At 40.2% G+C, this 17,824-nt stretch overlaps 1 protein-coding gene across 1 annotated transcript in view; it reads left to right on the top strand.

Moving 5' to 3' along the window:
- KATNIP (katanin interacting protein) overlaps positions 1–10,556 on the top strand; it is a 60,460-nt gene extending 49,904 nt beyond the window's left edge. The window contains exons 22-26 of the mRNA XM_054080758.1: positions 1,404–1,543; positions 4,024–4,125; positions 4,780–4,940; positions 7,253–7,341; positions 8,665–10,556. Coding sequence (XP_053936733.1) covers positions 1,404–1,543; positions 4,024–4,125; positions 4,780–4,940; positions 7,253–7,341; positions 8,665–8,720 — 548 coding nt within the window. The 3' untranslated portion in view covers positions 8,721–10,556. The remainder of the gene's footprint in view (positions 1–1,403; positions 1,544–4,023; positions 4,126–4,779; positions 4,941–7,252; positions 7,342–8,664) is intronic.
- The last annotated feature ends 7,268 nt before the right edge of the window (positions 10,557–17,824 follow it).

Genomic DNA, 17,824 nt, shown 5'->3' with positions numbered 1-17,824 from the left:
GGTTACACTTCAGTGCTCTGTATTGGCTAAAATCTCGTAAGAGCTGAAAGTTTCACACCCCAACATATAATTCATGTAGTTCAGTCACATGGAAGAAACAGTTTGTTAGCCAACTGGAGAAGATAAAAAGCATGGATGCGGAATGAATTATGTTTCTAAGTATCCTCATTGCTTAATAAATTGAGGATACAATGAAAAAGATAATAAAGGCTTTTTCCCCAGTGCTATTTTTATTTGTGTCATGTATGATGCATGATGAACTTGAAACATCTGTAATGGAGAAGAAGCATTTTGAAGTTGAAAAGTGGTAACAGGTTGTTTTTAAGAACAGAGGATCTTTAGCATAGCTTTTAAGTGGTATGTCTTTATGATACAATGGCAGGTAAAGCTGCCTCAGCTCATTTTGAATGATTGCCTGTTTCTGCCTGGACAGTAGTGTTGCTTGGATATATTCGGATCCCCAAAAGAGCAAATTTGTCTTAGTGCAGTACCAGCTGTGATAATTCAGTACCGAGTCTGGAGCAAGCTTTTCTTAAGCAGCTGAGGCATCACCGTGCTATTCCTTAAATTCTTTATAAATACCTACAGACTCAATCCTTTTAGAAAGCAGGACAAGGGGAAATTCATGTCCCTCAAGCTGAATTGTTCAGGATTTATAATTCTGAAACAGTGCCATCCGTCCAAGTTTCTTTGCATGTCTTACACATACATATATTTTTCACATAAATGATCTCTTACAGAGAAGATCTAGTTGCCTAGGAAGCCTGTTTAATAGAAGGTTTAATCTTTCCCTCTCAAAGATCTGAAAGAAGGCCTTATTAGACAGTTAACTGATTGTTATCACCAACCTTGAGGAACTCAAGCAACAGCCAGCCTGACTGATGAGTATTTCCTACAAAGATATTTTTCTTGAGACATGTTTCATATTAAGAATTTTCACAAGCTCATGCTAAGAAAATGAGGCATTGTCACAAAAAAAGTAGGAAGGGCTTATTCCTGATACCGGAAATTTGATTAACAATCATTTATGATAAACATCATAAATAATATGATAAATGATATGATAAATATCATATATTTATGATTTATGATATGATAAATATCATAAATAAATGATAAACATGTACCCCAAAATAAATGAAATTCAGCTAGTTAATTTCTTCCTATTTTAAAAATAATTTTGCGTATCAGACTCTGTAAAGGCTGTCCTTTAAAAATTGTGCCTCCAAATTCCTCAGATACCCAAACGAGGTATGATACTTGGAGTCTTTTTAGGTTTTTTAGTCTCCACTGCTGTAGTGGAGAATACTTGCTTATGGAATCTGGAATAGCAAGCATGATCTTTTAAATATGGAGTTTCTGAAATGTACTTTTCAGTTATTTATACTTAAAGTGTTTTTCAGATATTGCTGCTTATCCAGATAGCGTCAACATTTTAGAAGATGTATCTGGAGACGTCCGAACTCCAGACAAACTCATTGACAGAGTGAATGACACAACTGATGGCAGACATATGTGGCTTGCACCGGTTCTTCCTAGTTTGGTATACTATCCCTTTTCATTCCATTTAAGTGATATGCTTAGATGTAGCTAGAATTGTAAAGGGAAGCGGAAGCATACATAATATTTGCATAAATTTGATGTTGTTAAGCAGCGCTAAATGGCTGCCTTGTAGAAGAAGTTTAGTCCTGTTTCTCTTCACTGCACAGATAGCAGCAGTATAGATTTCCCAGGTTTGTGATCTCCTTCTGTCTCCATGGTGCAACAGCAGAATTTCCAAGGCTAACACAGGTGCTTTTTCAGTTATTGTGATAAAGATTCTGACAAAGGAGTTTAATATGCATGTTTTTTGCAACGAACACCTATCAAATGGGAGCAGCCTGGAATCTGAAATTTGTTTTTACAAAAAGCAATAGGTGTTGTTCCAGCAGTTGTTTTTTAATCTGGTTATCTGTCTTGAATTGAAATTCATAAATTAGAGATGACGGACTTAGTATTTCATGTCCTAAGGCCCCCAAGCGATTCAGCCCTTTTAGAAGCCCCCATGTTTTAAACATGGGGTCTCAAATATCTAAACAGGAAAAGCGAATAAACTTAGATGGGTTCTGACTTTGTTTTGGGAGAGGACATCTTTTTAAGGGCGTGTTATGGACATAATGAAGATGTATTTATTTCTTGGAAAGGATGGATTTGCGAAGTAAGAAAAAGTAAATCTGATGTGTCGTTGCTATAGCTTACTTTGTTGAAAAAGGCCTTACTCCATATGCTACAGTTATTAATTAGAATGTTAAAGGCAAATAATTAAGTCAGTTTTGAAGATGCATATATGCAGAATAAAGATAAAGCCTTTAATACTTGGGAACATTGACCATTTGCACCTCAGGAAAGTGAAAGGTCTCTGTAGTGCTCGAGGCTGCTGCTGTGGAGATCCCACATCTTGAAACTGGTAATTAATTTGATGAGATGCTAAGGCATCCATCATGAGTGATTGTTAGACAGCCATCTAAGTCTCACGTCCTTATAAAAGACATGCCTCCAGAGGCTCTTTCATTTTGGCAAAAGGAAAATAACAGTTCCTGGAATTGTAGCGCAGATGAACACACTGTTTTGTGGTGTTACGCCCGACACCATAGCAGAACATAAGATAAGAGCATTACAAGGGTAAATTGATAGTGTGATGTGCAAGAGGGAAGAGTCAGCAATTTAATGGCACTTTCTGTCCTTAAACTGTAGCAAATTATACCTTTTTGAGATCCACATAGTACTTTTCTCTCTGCCACATACCATGGTATGGTTGTACAGCCCGGAAGTGCAGATGGGTTAAGCAATCAGCCTATTCACGATCATCCTCTGTAGTTGGGATGCTGAACCACAGCTTCCGTAAACTTACGTCCTCATTGCTAGGCTGCTTTAATACGTGCTGGTTGCCTAGAAAGCCGAGTTAACTCTTTGCTATATTGGAAGATTTGAAAGCTTTAAGGAAATTTTATGTTATAGCCTTTTTTTTCTTTCTAAATATCTTTCTAATTCTCAAAGTGTTTGTCTCTTACAAATGTCTTACTAATGTAAATACAATTTGAATTCTTTGTTGCCCTGTTACCAACTGTTGTTTTACTTAGTTGTTTGAATGTATTTTCCATCAAATTTATCATTTGCTGTGAGACTAACAATTGCTATTGGAGATCACGCCTAAATTATCTTCTGGAAAAATCACGGATATATGTGATCAATAGAACTGTTTATACCTTCCTTTCTTCAGTAAAAAAAATGCAGTGACTTAATACAAGTAATTTCTTCTCCAGTGCGTCAAAGGATTAGAACTTCAGAGGATGCTAGCGATGAAGCTTAAGATGTGTTAGTCCAGAGTTGATATAGTACCTCGTAAAAGGAATAACATGGAATTAACTGTAACAGGCAAGATTGGTTTCCTACAGCCTAATCTTTGGTCTTAAATTCTTGACATCGATGTCACTGAGAGTAAAATGAACAGTATCTCAAGCAATGATTGTTGGCAGGTAGCAGGAGAATTGTCTCTGCATTCCTGTCAGTATACTTTGCAAAAATTTCTGCAAGAGTTTACAAAGTCGGGATATAGGAGAAATTTCAGTCTTGCAAATAGGAAGGTGGATTCCATTCATGTTTGGTGGAAAGGAATAGAACAGAACGTAATAGGCACCAGCTTGTCTTATCCTGAAGCACGTATCTGTATTTGGTTGATGAAATACTCATCAAAGGTGTTTCCCTTCCCATCCCCCGCTTGACTAGCAGCCCAGGATGACAAGCTCAGGTGTAAATGTCATCTTCTGATGAGTTATGTGTACATTTGAGATAGCAGATCCGGGGCAGAGACAACGTCTTTGAGTTATCAACAGAGTCGATAGTTGAACTTAAATCCTTAGCATCAGCTGTCTGCCCTCTAGCTATTTCTCTTTAAGTACAGACTTGTTTTGATGGAACACACATGAGAATTTCATTTCTTTGGGGAATTCGTGCTGTTAAATATAAATTAATTCTCTTTTACAGGTAAATAGGGTATATGTCATTTTTGATGTACCTACTACTGTGTCAATGATCAAGTTGTGGAATTATGCCAAAACACCTCAGAGAGGTGTGAAAGAGTTTGGCGTAAGTAATTTTTGTATACGTTTTATATGTTCTGGTGAGTCGGCTTGCTTGATTTCTGTACTTATTTTCACAGTTTACTGAAGTGTGATTCCATATCATCTCAGAGGATTGGATGCATCTCATTTAACACTGCATTTAGTATTAAAATGACTAATCTATGCCAGTTATCTGTCCTCCCTTTCTTGTCCAGGGAAAGAATGCTTTATCTGATTTTTTTCTTAGATAAACATCTTAAGATAGGATAATGCTTTCATTTTTCCACTGACTATAGAGCAGGCCTGGAAGACTAGTTTCAACTACAAACCCAAGTTTTATACAGCTGAAATGAGATGAGATTCATTAATTCCTAGATTTAAGAGTGATTCACTCCAGTTAATAGAATGGCAATTATGTAAAACATGAAATACATTTTTAATTACCTACTTTAAAGCTACATTAGAAACATCAGTGACAAGACAAAAACTTGGAAAAACAAATCAAAACCGAGCAGTGAATAGAGAGAAATTGAAGTTTCAAGGAAGAAAAGCTAAACTAATGACTTGACTTGTGAAACGATGTGGGCAAAATTCTTTCTAATTAATTGTTTGAGACAACTGCTGAAAGCAATGCCTGATTTCTAGATGTTGTGTTTGTTTGTTTCTTAAATATCTATAGCTTCTGGTGGATGATTTGCTTGTCTACAATGGGATTCTGGATATGGTGAACCATGTGGTGTCAGGCATCCTACCAACCTGTGATCCGGTCATCCCGTATCACACCATTCTCTTTACAGATGATGAGAAGATTTGCCATCAGGAGAAGAGAACTGTCATTAGGTATGTGAGTGGGTCTTGATTCAAAGAAAGAATCTTGTTTGCAAAAACTCTGGGGTTTGTGACTAATGTCAGCAAATATGTATATTGATAGAGAAAGTTCCCTTCCAAAGAACCTCACTTAATGAGAAAAAAAACAACAGTTTTTAAGGTACCAAATTCCCAGCTTTATTTGTAAGCATTTTTTAGCACTTGCTAGGGCTCATGATTTGTTTTTACATTTGTTTTCATGGAAGCCGCTAGTAATAAACACAAAAGAAGTTAGGCTTCCTTAGAGAAGAAATAATAAATCCCAATGATATTACATGGAGGCAAAAAAGATTAGAAAGTTAATGAAACAGAACAAACATAAAAAATAAAGAAAGAAAGTCCTCTAGTTTGGCAAGGATATTAATTAAGGAACTAGAATTCTACTTTTTTATAAACGTACTGAAACATAGAACTTGTTAAGTGAGAAATGACTTGTGTTCAGAAGAATGACACTTGGAAACCACTAAGTTGGCAATCTCACCGAAAACGTGATGAAATGCAGTGAAAAATGCATTTATATTTAGAAGGTCAGGATCAATAGGGTCTAAAAAACAGTTCCTAGTGAGGAAAATAAAGATTGAGAGAAGGATTTATTTTGAATGAGGTTGGAAAATGAAAAATCAAAAGCTTATAGGAATAAACACTTTCTTATTTATTGCATAGCTAACAAATAGAATGCCTTGTACATACATCTCTTAAAAAAATAGCGACAGTTTTGCATTAAAAAATGGCACACGATTAATTCAGAAGAATATTCAGATATTTAGAATTAAGTGGAAGGAACATCAGCCGTCCTGTTAAGAACAGAAGTTAACATTTGCCTACGGGGTTTGTTTTCTTCTGTTTCTCTAAAGCATTGGCTGTTGGCCATTGGTACTCTCAGATGCTGAAATAAGTTATTACTGTTTGGATGTATTGTTACACTCATGTTTTTGTACAAGTGACTGTGTTGTCATGGTAAAATTTGGATGGAAACAGTTTTTCAAATGAAAAACTTACTGAAATGAAAATGTCTTGAGGAAATATGAGTTTTGAGAAATTTTCCGGTGGAATACAAAAAGGAAGAGGAGAAATGAACCTTTACTTTCTTCAGCTTAACGTCTTTCTCTGAGTGAAGTTATTTTACTGGGAGAAGAGAAGCCTCGGATGTAGTCACAGATCTTTTTCATGTAGCTTCCTTTGCATGTATTTATAAGACACGTATCCTTGGATTTATTTTAAGACGGCTATACTTTCAGGGTCACACAAACTGCATGATCTGTTTTCCAGTCAACATGCCGAGTCTCCTCTGGACTTCTGTGCAGGAACTTTCTTAGTCTGTCTTCTCAGCCTGTTTTGCAATCATCTTTTCCTCGTTTTCACCTACTGCCAACAAAAATGTAGAGTATGTCAGCAATAAAAGACAAACCCTCACTGCATGCTGGATAATATCCTTCCATTTAAAACTTCTCTTGAGCTCTTACATATTGTTACTTCAGCTTTTGGCCTTTCTCTTTCGTGTGTCACTATTCAACGTTTTATGAACCCTGAACTTGAGTCTGGTATTATCATCAATAATGTAAGTTCTGATTTACTTCAGAATTGGTTCCCCTCATTCACTCTGACAGTTTGAGAGACATTACATTTTTCTCCAAAAATAGAAATCTATTTTTGTGCAGTATTTGTAGAGAAAAGAAGAATACACCTTTTTTTCCCAAAGGCATGGATGTTTTGTTTTTGTGTGAAAGGGAGATGTTATTAGTGATGTTTTCTTTAATTTTCAATTCAGCTCACTTTTTTCTCCTGTAATTTGTTTAATTTAATTTAACATTGAAGTTATTACTGCTTTCTCAAGATGAAGTTGTTAAGAATTTACAGCAGCCTGCAAACAAAACTTGTCACAGTAAATTAGTTTTATTTAGTTCAGAAAATTTTCAAATATTGCTATATCAATATTACAAAACAGTGTTAAGGTCCATATAGGGATTTTTATACCCTCTTTGTACAGCACTGATTTAAAATCTCACTTTGGTTAACGTCGTTCGAGCTGTGTAGGCAGGCAAGAAAATTGTAGAGTGAAAATGATAGTTATATTTGAATGTGTGCCTGAATGAATGCTGCTAATTAAAACTGGAAGAAATCCTTCAGGTGGATGTATACAGAATGCCTTTCCTAGGAAGCCGTGCTTCCTAGCTTTGTTTAGCCTCCAGGACCTAAATAACGTATTTGGTAACCTTTTCCATGAAACTCATAACTTCTCGCAACGTTGATTATTTTGGCCATTGTACTGATTTTAATCTTTTCAGCAATCATGTGGGAGACCAGGACGTACGAATGATGAATGAAAATGAGATTGTCTCAAACAGCAAGAAGCAGCAGGCTGTGGCTGATCCAGGTTAGTTCTGTCTTCTTCTGCTCGCTTTCTATAGAGGCAGTCAGGATAATGAACATTGTTAGAGACCTAAACTGCGAAAAGTGGGGAGACTCACACCTCTTCTGTATATATTTAGCTTTACTTTTTCTACCATAGAAAAGCAAAGCAGGAACGCCGTACTCTCGTGGATTCTTATTCAATATCTAAATCTGAGAGTAGATGGTGTAAACTAAAGATGTAGTCGTAGCTTGTACCAACACATACACAGAAGTCCTCAGGAAGGAAATTGAAAATAAACTGAAAATTAGTGTTAATTGTGCGGGTTCACAGATAGCTTTTGGAATAATAGACTCATTGCATCCCCACTGGGCTTTTAAGCAGCTTCACAGATGATGCATGTGTGTCTCAGAATTAGCTGCTTGTTGCTCCTCAAGCAACTCCAAAATCATGGTAAGTGTAACAGGGGGGAAAACATGTTGACTTTATTCCTCCCACTGTCTTTCTGGTTGGTCTTTTCTCTTACAAAGTAATAATTAAAAAGACAACCTCTTTTTTTTCCCCAGGGAGTAAGAGTAGATTGTATTTATAGTCTGAAGAGTCCCCGTCATTCATTGTAAATTACTCAGAATAACTCCCTAAATACATTACAGATTCTCAGCCAAGCTGGTGTATTCATGATTGGTTTTCTCTCCTGAGCACGACTCTTTCTCCAATTAGTTCCTGTAGAAAATGTTACAGAAATTATTTGATGGCTTTTAGTAGAGGAGTTCTGTAGAAAGAGGATCTGAAATGCCATTACCTGTACAAATGCAGCTTCAATATTATTAGTGTATTAGCAGTGTCAAAAGTATCTTGAACATCCCTGTGCCTGTTGTAATTAACATCCTTTGCTCTAGTGCAGACATACCCTGTGTCCAGGAAAGAATAGCTGCATTGCTGTGGCTATTGTCCAAGCATTAAGGACACAGATTGTCTTGTAAGTCATCAGTTGAGGATTCCCTATTGCCTTCTGCTCCCGTGTCTCCTCTGTAGTCCTTACTGGTGTCAGACACGGTGGTTGAGAACATAAATTGGTAGAATGATTTGAGTTGGAAGAGAGTTCTGGGGATCCCCTCCTGATGGAGCGTCAAATCTTCTTCACAGAACAGTGTCAACATTGAATTGAGACTGGATTCCAATTCTATGGGACTGTGAAAGAATGGGCAGCACTCATTGTCAATGTGAAAAATATTACTGAGAAGAGTAGCTTAGCTTTCATTGTGGGATGGAAAGAGAAAGCCTTGTTTTAGTTTGTGGCTTCACTGTTAATACAGTCTTAAAACAGCACTCAATTTTCCTTAACAGCTTTGCGTCCAAAAACCTGCATACGTGAAAAAAGACAACACAGACAGAAAAGATAATAAGGAATTTTCATTGGAAAGCCCTGGACACGTCCAGCCCTGCATAACTGCAGTTTAGATCTCCAAGATGTGTATCATCCACATGGAAGGTTTTCCATGTCTACTGCTGCTGAACCACCGCCTGTCTTATGAGAGGAAGTTTTATTCACTACAGGAAACTTTCTTCAGTAATGAGATTTAAAGCATGAATTCAGTTTTCTGTTTGTTTTTTTTTTTTAATTGTCATTATCTGTCTGAATCTTTTTCCCTCCTCTCTTAATTGAAAATCCAGGGAGGAAGGAATATAAAGGAGTGAGTGAGAACCTTATTTCTAACTGACAGCTGTCATGCCAAGTATCAAGAACTTGGGTGACGCAGAATGGTTATATTATAACAAGAGGTCTTCCAGTGCGTTCCTCAAACTGTAATTCCTAATTATTAGCTGGGCGATCATTGAAGCTCCTCGCTAGAAGGAAGCATCTGCTTTCTTTCTGATGGCTGTAAATAGTACGTTGGGAAATGCACTCATTAGAGGGAATATTCTTTACTTCTGTGTTTCTGGACTGCCACTGTGTTTTAATGCCATGGCTCTCTCTAGGGGCTGACACTGTTGCTGACATCTGGAAAGGTTCCACTTGGTATGGAGAAGTGTGATGAATGCTTTTAGAAAATGGAGATTAGGAAGTGGGTTTATCAAGGTTTATAATAAGTAAGTTTCAGCTGTCACTCCTTTCATCTTTTGCAGTGAAATAATTATTTCTTTCATTATCTCACTACCATGAAAATGCAAAGTAGGTGTTTTGCCTGAAGTGCTGTTGACAGGCACTCTAGACATTCTTTAGAGTCCTTCTGCTACAGAACACTGCTCATTTCTCCTATTTTGCCTGAATTTGGTTATGTAAACAAGGAGGCCATACCTCTGTGCTGCACCAGCCAGATCTGTGCCAGATTCATCACGTTTGGCAAATACGTTTTAACTGGTAGAAGGTAAGGAGTGAACTGTGTTTCTAAACAGAAAATACCCAGCATATGTAGTTGTTTAAACAAGAACTCTATCCAAATAATTATGCTGCAGGATTTGTGGCTATGCAAATATGCTTTTCACTAAAAAGTTGTCCATAGCGACAACCTGTAAGTCTCTACCATAGAAGATTCTTCCTTTCTTGTTTAAAACGCTTTCTTTCTAGAGAGAACTGAATGCTCTGAAGTCAGTGTGTGCTTTTAGACACGGAAAAGAAATATATAATTGATATAGAATCAAAATGTGCTGCTTCCTTTTCCTGTACTAAGTCAGGAGTACACTATCTTGTATATTTGCTTATAAAAAGCGTACTTCTTAGCTGTTTAACTGTGGTTGGCTAAGCTGAAAAGACACAAGACAGCAATGCATTTCCCAGATTTCTGTATATTGATGGAGCAGCAAAATGTATTTTGTACTAAATACAAAACACTTTACTTCTAATTGTACAGTGGTGTATGTGAGTATATTGTGGTATTGTGTGTATATTTGGCTCTTCCCAAACTGATAGAAGAACCCGCTGTTGTCCTGAAAACATCTCCCCTCCTGTGTTTACCAACATAGCTTTACCAAGAACCAGATTTTAATTATTGCTCCAAATCAAATAACCTTTGCATGCAACTCCAAAAGGAGGAGGATCTGAAAGGAGGATTATTGGTGGAGCTATGAACAGAGACAAGTGTGTGCATTTGGAAGAGGAGAGGCTATGGCGAGGTGCTTGGAACTTAAGGCATGATCACAGATTGTCCTGTGGGCAATCTCTAGATGAGATGAGGCCTGTCGCATTGTTTGTTCTTCTGAGAAAATGGTATTGAATGTGAAGAGAAATGAAATCCTTCGTGTTTCCTGGCACAGAATAGCATCCTTCTTATTGATCAGAAAAGGTGTGAGAGGGGCAGGACTCTCTCCTCATCTATCTTCGGATCTATCTGGAGTATCTCAAGTCCTGTGTGATGGACTAATGATTTTTCAACCCGAACCCTTTGATATATCTCCAGGTTTTGTAAGTTATTACTAAATACGTGGTCTGTCTCAGATCACAGTTCTCTCTATTATCTCTTTCTCTGCCATCAACTCTTCCTCACTGGTCAGTTAGTAACTGCAGCCAGTTTTCACACTTTTTGCCTCTGGAAATCTGTATCAAATGCACCTACTCTGGCAGAGAAACTGTTGGCTTGTACCTTCTGCCAGACTCCTAGCAGCTCCTTGTTCTGGTTCAAGAGATTCCTCACCATTGCTGCGCTTTGGAAAGACTGTGAAACTCTTTAAAATATTTCCAAATGTGATAAAGTTGTGGAACACCCTCCCCTGCCGTGTCTCTGCGAGAAGGGTTTGCAGCCTGCTGTCTGCTCTGGGATGACATATGCCACCAAGGTAAGGCCTAATAAAGTTCTTGATACTAGTCAGTCTTAAGCAGACAGTAGCATAATGTTTAGAAAATACTTCATTAATCTCTGTGGGATGGGAGATGTCAGTGTTTGCCCTCTTAATTGGAGCTGGGATGTAATGACCCTTTCTATAACCAAAGATAATTAAGTCCTAGTCAGCCCTAATACTCACCGATACTCAATTCCACAGTGAATCAGGTTTTTTTAATAAAGTTTTATTCCGTTTTTCACCTTTTTTTTTCTACTAGCTAGTCACAAGCACATTCATGTCAGGCTAGCATTTACAGGGGGAAAAGAGGAAGAGTAAACATGCAATCATGAAAATCCCCACGGAGCATTTCAGTCAATGCCAGGCACAGTTTCAGCAGGAGTAATTCAGCCACAATGTGCACAGTAGCGTGATTTGATGTTGTCAAAAGCAAGGCAAAGGAAAAATTAATATCAATTCTTGCTGAAGCTTTTGATGTAAATTATTAAACTCTAACCCAGTTCTAATTTCTGTGCCACTCAAAAACTTTTGCCACAGTTGCTCGCCTTTACCTGTAGTGACTTTCTTTAAAGGGGTTGAATCAAGATAACAGAAGTGAGTGAGTTTGTCCCACAATGACACTGAGAAGGGCAGAGGATTAAGAAATAATCTGTGAGGAAGTACATGTCATGCTGCTTACTTTTTGATCTTTAAAAAGAGATTTTTGTCAGTATTCACAGTGTAATCTGGATGCCAGGGAAGGCCTGCAACTTCTCTTTGCAATTTCTGCCCCATCATGGTTTAATCCAGCAGAATTCAAACAGTGGAGAGAAGCGCCTGTTGGTGGACAAGGTGCAAGCAGCGATGCAAACAGTGTGAAAGGCAGCATAGAAGACATGGGAGCTTGTGTACTGCTGAGGCAGGAGACTCATCGTCGGTTTGGATCATGAACCTGTAAGAACTACACAAGGAGCTACATATGACGGCTAAATTAAACTGAGCCCTTTTTGTGGCTTAGGCTGGACCTGGGCATAAAATTGCACCACAGCATCCTGCTTAGGTGATAATGTTCTCTATGAGATTTCCTGGTCCTGCTGGGCTTTTACCATTTCCTGGTGTGTTAGTTGTTCTCCGCACTGATGTTCAGTCCAGTCATTTCAGGGATACATGCCAGACTGGCAACATCTGCAAGAGCCTCACGGTGCCAGTGAGTGACTGTGTGTTGTGAGATCAGACAGATCCTGTACGCCAGGGAACACTGGAATGACAAGAGATGGGACTCACTGCCGGTGATGACGTGAGGATGAGAGCAGTGGGTGAGGGAGGCTGGATGCTGAGACCTTAAACCCTTTTACATTATCAGGAAAAGCTCACTCTCAGTCTAAGTCAGGTAAACGCAAACATGAAGAGCTGTATTGACATCTGAATTCTGGGTCATGCAGGGGATGAATCCTGCTTTCCCTTTAATTGAGTCAATGGCTTTTACTCTGTAAGGCAGAAGCGTTTTCTTCCTGCTGTCTCCTCCAGCAGTCCTCACTGTTGGATGCATCTCTGTACTGGCCTGGGGAACATTTCGAGTGATTAGAGTCCAAACCAGCACTGCTGTGAGCAGCCAGGCTGTGTAGGGATGCCTTAGGCTGGCCTCCATCTTCTGGGGCTGCTGATCCACGAGGCTGAGCTCTAACAGGAGCTGCTCTTCTGGTCAGAGTTCACTGAAGCAGCCAAATCTCTTCCAATATTCTTCAAAAAACATAAATTCCAGAACGCTTTGCGTAATAATGACTTCACCGGTGCTATAGATCTGTAACTAGGCGCACTATGGTGGTTGATGCACCTTCCTGTAGATTCCCGTTTAGCTTTTTTTTAATCATATCAAACTTTTAGTTGCATCATTATCTTCTCCCAGGTAACAAGTGTTACAATGAGAGGAAATGGCCTCAAGTTGTGCCAGGGGAGGTTTAGATTGGATATTAGAAAAAAATTGTTTACGGAAAGAGTGGTGAAGCCCGGGCAGAGGCAGTGGTGGAATCTCCATCCCTGGAGGGGTTCAAAAAGCCCATCCCAGTGGCACTTCAGGACGTGGTTTAGTAGGCACGGTGGCGTTTGGCTGATGGTTGGACTGGATGATCTTAGAGATCTTTTCCATTCTCAATGATTCTATGATTCTGCTTAGAAGATCCTGTGCAGAATCAGCATTCTTTGTCTTGCAGGTGTGACCAGCCCGTTTTGCTCTTCAAGTGTGCATGCTCAGGTGCATTATAGAATGTTTAATTTCCTCTGTTTTCCCATCTGCAAGCTGCTTGCTATCTGTGACCTAAAGCGTCCCCAGCCCCTCTGATGACAGCCCAGTGGCTCCTGTTTGCAGGGGCCCTCAGTTCTGGGGGTGCTGGTGCTGCACGTCTCTGTTCGGTTATTGTCCACTCAAAAATGCTGCAGAAATAACTGTGCATTTTGGAGATGTGCACTGAGATGTCTCCTCTAAAGAACAGAGGGGGAAGCGGAGAGGAGTATAATATCCTGAGGAATGTTTGCTTCCATTTGAGTGCTGAGGTCCTGGTATTCAGAGCACAAGGAGGGTTCCTGGCTCAGTGGTCTCTGCCCATTTCTGTGACTATTTACTTGTTTGCTGAGAAATGACTTACAGCCCATGTGAGACACAAACATCCCTTTATCACGCAGCTTGTATCACCCTAATGGAATTCTGTCAGCTGAGCATAAAATGTGGACTAAGAAAGCAATTATAGAGTGAATCTCCTAGCTGCAGGAAGAGCTGAGAGATGGGGACAGAGTGCCCAGCTGGAGTAATTTCCTGTCCGACTGGCCTCTAAATCTTGCTGGGAAGAGATCAGTTTTCCACCCTTGTCTAAAAGCATCAGCTCCAGTCACCCTGGGTCAGGACCCTGTGAAGTGCTGCCGCGCTGAGATCTAGGCATAAAAGGAAACAATTGCTATTTGCCACTTCTTTCTTACTGACCTAGAAATTACTGGGGAAAGGAAAAACAAGGCTGCAAACCTGTCTGATGGCTCTCTAGTGTTCCCTTTCTTAGCCTGTGGTTAAAGGCAAGGGCTGACCATCCCAATGATCAGCAGGGTAGGAGTTTCTTAGCCTGGGCTCTTGCTTCCAACGCTGCTCCTACTTTGGTTCTGATTACGAGAGAGCAAAACCTCCACCTCGTGATCTGCTAGCAGCCTTCTCCAGGTATGCTGTTTATTTCTGGAAGCTCCTAATTACGCACTGTATAATCCTGCCTTTCGCTTTCAACCTGCTCAAGGTCTCTTTGGTGTGACTAAAATCAACTTGACTCACAAATCCTTAGTGAGTGTCTTTGCTCTGTTGCTCATGGGACTTCCAAAAATGTCAGCATGCATAGATTTTTGTGCAGTTTTCCCATTCTGGGGAAATGTAAACCTGGGCAGATACATTAGAACTACAATTAACTTGTGCTCTTCTCTTTCTGCTTCCTCGTATGTGATATGTTGTTTCAGAGCTCAGTTGCTTGTGTTCCTTGGCTTGTCTGGATCTGGCAGGAAAAGGAGCTTCACAGTGGTTTTTGAAAGTTCGTCAAGCGGAGGTGAATGTCAGAGAATGCTAAAGGAGGTTAGAAATAGCCAACTCCCCATCTTCTTGGCAAAGCAGCCAGTTGCTACCGGAAAGCAGCTGGAGGAGGCAGGGGGTGGGTGCAGCACTAAAGAGAGGTTTTTAGATCTGGATGCTGCATCTCGGAACCATTCTAAGGGCCAGGAGGAGCCTGGTGCTCAGCTGCGGCCTCCTGAGAGGGTGAGCCCAGCTGAGTGTCATGGACTGAACTGATTTCCAAGCTGTATCCTGGGCAACTGGAGCTGAAACAGCGGTTAGTCAAGGGCTTGGATGGAAAGCAAGTGTGGTAGGCACGAGGGGAGAGGAATTCACAAGAAGCTGCTATGGCTGTGAAGTTTTCTCAGGGAAATGACTTCACCGAAGGGAAGCATTGTACGTGGGTGAAGAGATGGTCCCTGTGGCAATGATAACGAACTGGGGGCAGTTGAGCCCTTTTATCTTCTCCTCTAAGACTGCTTTTCTGCCTGATGGCAGCATAAGGTGGCTGCCTGAATGGACGTTTCTGTCTGTAACAAGCTGGGGAAAGAACTTTCATCTGGAGCAAGAGAGATCTTTCATCTTTCATCAAAAAGGGTGAGGACTGAGGCAGCAGCAGCTTTACTGAGTGTACAGAGTGGTTGGCAGGAAAATGAGTCAGCCAGCACGGCAAACCGAGCTGTGACACTGACTGTCAGCCCTGCTTGCCTACAAGTGTGGTTTAGCAAGTGCAAAACACCGATGGTGCTGTTCCTGGCTGTTATTCACGGCTCTGTGCTCCCATTCATCAAAAGATTTCCCAGGCTGCTTTCTGCAATTAAACACCTTTTCTTTATTTATTTTTTTACCTTACAAAAGTCAGGCTAGGTTGCGGGGGCTTCATCCGGTTTGGCCTGCAGCATCCCTAGGGATGGAGGCTGCGCAGCATCTCTGGGTAATCTACTTTAATACTTGGCTGTCCTAACAGGGAAAAAGTTTGTCCTTTGACACATCATAATCTATGTGTTCCCCCACTGATTAAAGGCCTAGATCAGTGTGGATAAGACTTCTGGCACTGCAGAAAGGTCATCTCTGCTGTCGTCATCCAGCTGTGTAATAATAAATTCGGTCTCCCAACTATAATTTCAGATTTGCAGATTAGCAGAAGTCGCATGATCTGCCTCTTTCCTGCTCTGCTGGAGGCACCGCTAAAAATAGAGTAAGTAGCAAAGCTACCTGAAATGGTATAAGCCTAAACAGTGGTAAAAACTAATCTACAATGAATGTCGGTTCTGGCTTATTTCCAAAGGAATGGTTTTGGATGGCTTGCTATGAACTGGAAATTGGTTGGTGAGGATTCGTTGGTGAACAGATGAATCAAACTGACATTTCCATTACCAGCAGAAGATCTGTCTGTGGCCAGAATTCATGGAGAAAGATGTGGGATGATAGTAAGACTTTTCATTATGTTTAACATTGTCAGAGAAATGAAATAGCTCCTATTATTCATCTCATGGAGATGGTAACGTGTCTGTATATTGACACAAAACAAGAGATCTGATCAAAACCCTCTGACCCAGCAAGACATTGATCTGTGTTTTAATCACTCTCGTTGGGGCGCGGAGAAAATGTGTTCTTCACAATAGATCTGCGGGAAGCAAAGATCTGTGTTTCTCAGTACAGCGTGTAGGTAGATCAATGCATGCTCTGTCCTTGTCTATTCTGTCTGAAGTTCTTTGGGATCCCCCAGTGTCACTGTTTTCCCTGGGGGAGTAATTTAAGGCCCCTGGGAGAGCTGCACCTTGGTCATCTGCTTGGGACTTGAGAATAACGGTTGGGGCGTGACTTGTTGGACACTTGCTTGCCTGTAAAACTCCAAGGGGAGAAGGGATTCGTAGGGAAGGACTCCAGCTCGTAGTGAAAACGTAACCACTTATAGAAGCGTATGGGTGTAAGAAATGGAAAAGGGTCTCTGGAGGCAGTTTCACTCTGGGAAACAAAGATTGTAGATGTAGTGTGGAAATTAAAGTCAAGTTGGATTGGAGTGTGCAAGAGGAACTGGGTATAGTAATGTACAGAGAACACAGCGTGAGGAGCGGACAGTCGTGTGGGAAGAATGGAGAGGGATTAATAGTAATTAATGGTGCCGTCCAAACCCTTGTGACTCAGATTTCTGTACAGATGATGCTGATAATTAATATAAAGATGCTGACTGTTACCTAAAACTAGTTCTGCTGTATTTTAAGTCATAAGACAGAAGGGCTGGTGGACTTGTTTTGCAGAAAGTGTTCACATTATGTGGGGATATTATTATTAACAGTACGAAGGGGTAAGCATGAGGTCATAAAATGTATGATTCAGTGACTGATTTTGACTGCAGTTATGCATTAGAGATATTAATGAAGAGTCTGAAAAATGAATTGGCAGTGCACGTAGATCTAAACATAGTAAAGGACCTTCCAAAACACTGCCACAGGACCTTTGCCATTTATCTTCTCTGTCCATTGATGCAGATGTAAATTAAGCTTCTACTAACTGATTAGGCTGTGGAAAGCTCCTCTCCACATGATCTCCCAGCACAGTGCTCTGGGCAGACGAAAACTCAGGTTTTCCTGTGGTGGATCTGGTCTGCAGGTGTTTCCAATGCAGGGTGTTTGTGTGCCTTCTCTTTTTATTGTTGTTGTCAGATTTTTACTGTATTGCAGTGATTTAGTTTTTACAGCACAGATTTTATTATTTAGTTTCTTTTACCACACTACTGTCTGATCAGAGGGGTTGGATGCGTTGACCTCCCGAGGCTCTTTCCAGCCTTAATTATTCTGTGATTCTATGACCGCTATGGGTCAGGACCCGCTGTTTAACATAACTTATCTGCTGTAGAATCTGTTCTGCCAGCTGAAGCCTACCCACCCACAGCATGGTGAATATTAATGGGTTGCGTTATTTCACACAACCAATCAGTACAAACCACAGATTCCCTGAGGCCGGAAAAAGTATTCGCGTCCTCACACTTCTGACTAGATATCTGCTCCTAGAGAGGACACAGGAGAAGCCAACCTGGACCTCAGGTTACGGTCAGGGATGAATACATAACAGACAGTGTGTGTTACTTGAATAAATGTAATGCTAATGAGTCTGTGGATCTGGGTATGACGGGAGAGGGAAAATGTAATGACTATAGTTAAGGAGGGAGAGAAA

Source organism: Cuculus canorus, chromosome 15 (genome assembly GCF_017976375.1).
Source record: "Cuculus canorus isolate bCucCan1 chromosome 15, bCucCan1.pri, whole genome shotgun sequence".
NCBI classification, from domain to species: Eukaryota; Metazoa; Chordata; class Aves; order Cuculiformes; family Cuculidae; genus Cuculus; species Cuculus canorus.
The sequence above is the reverse complement of the archived record's forward strand: the minus strand, read 5'-3'. Positions and strand labels throughout refer to the sequence as shown.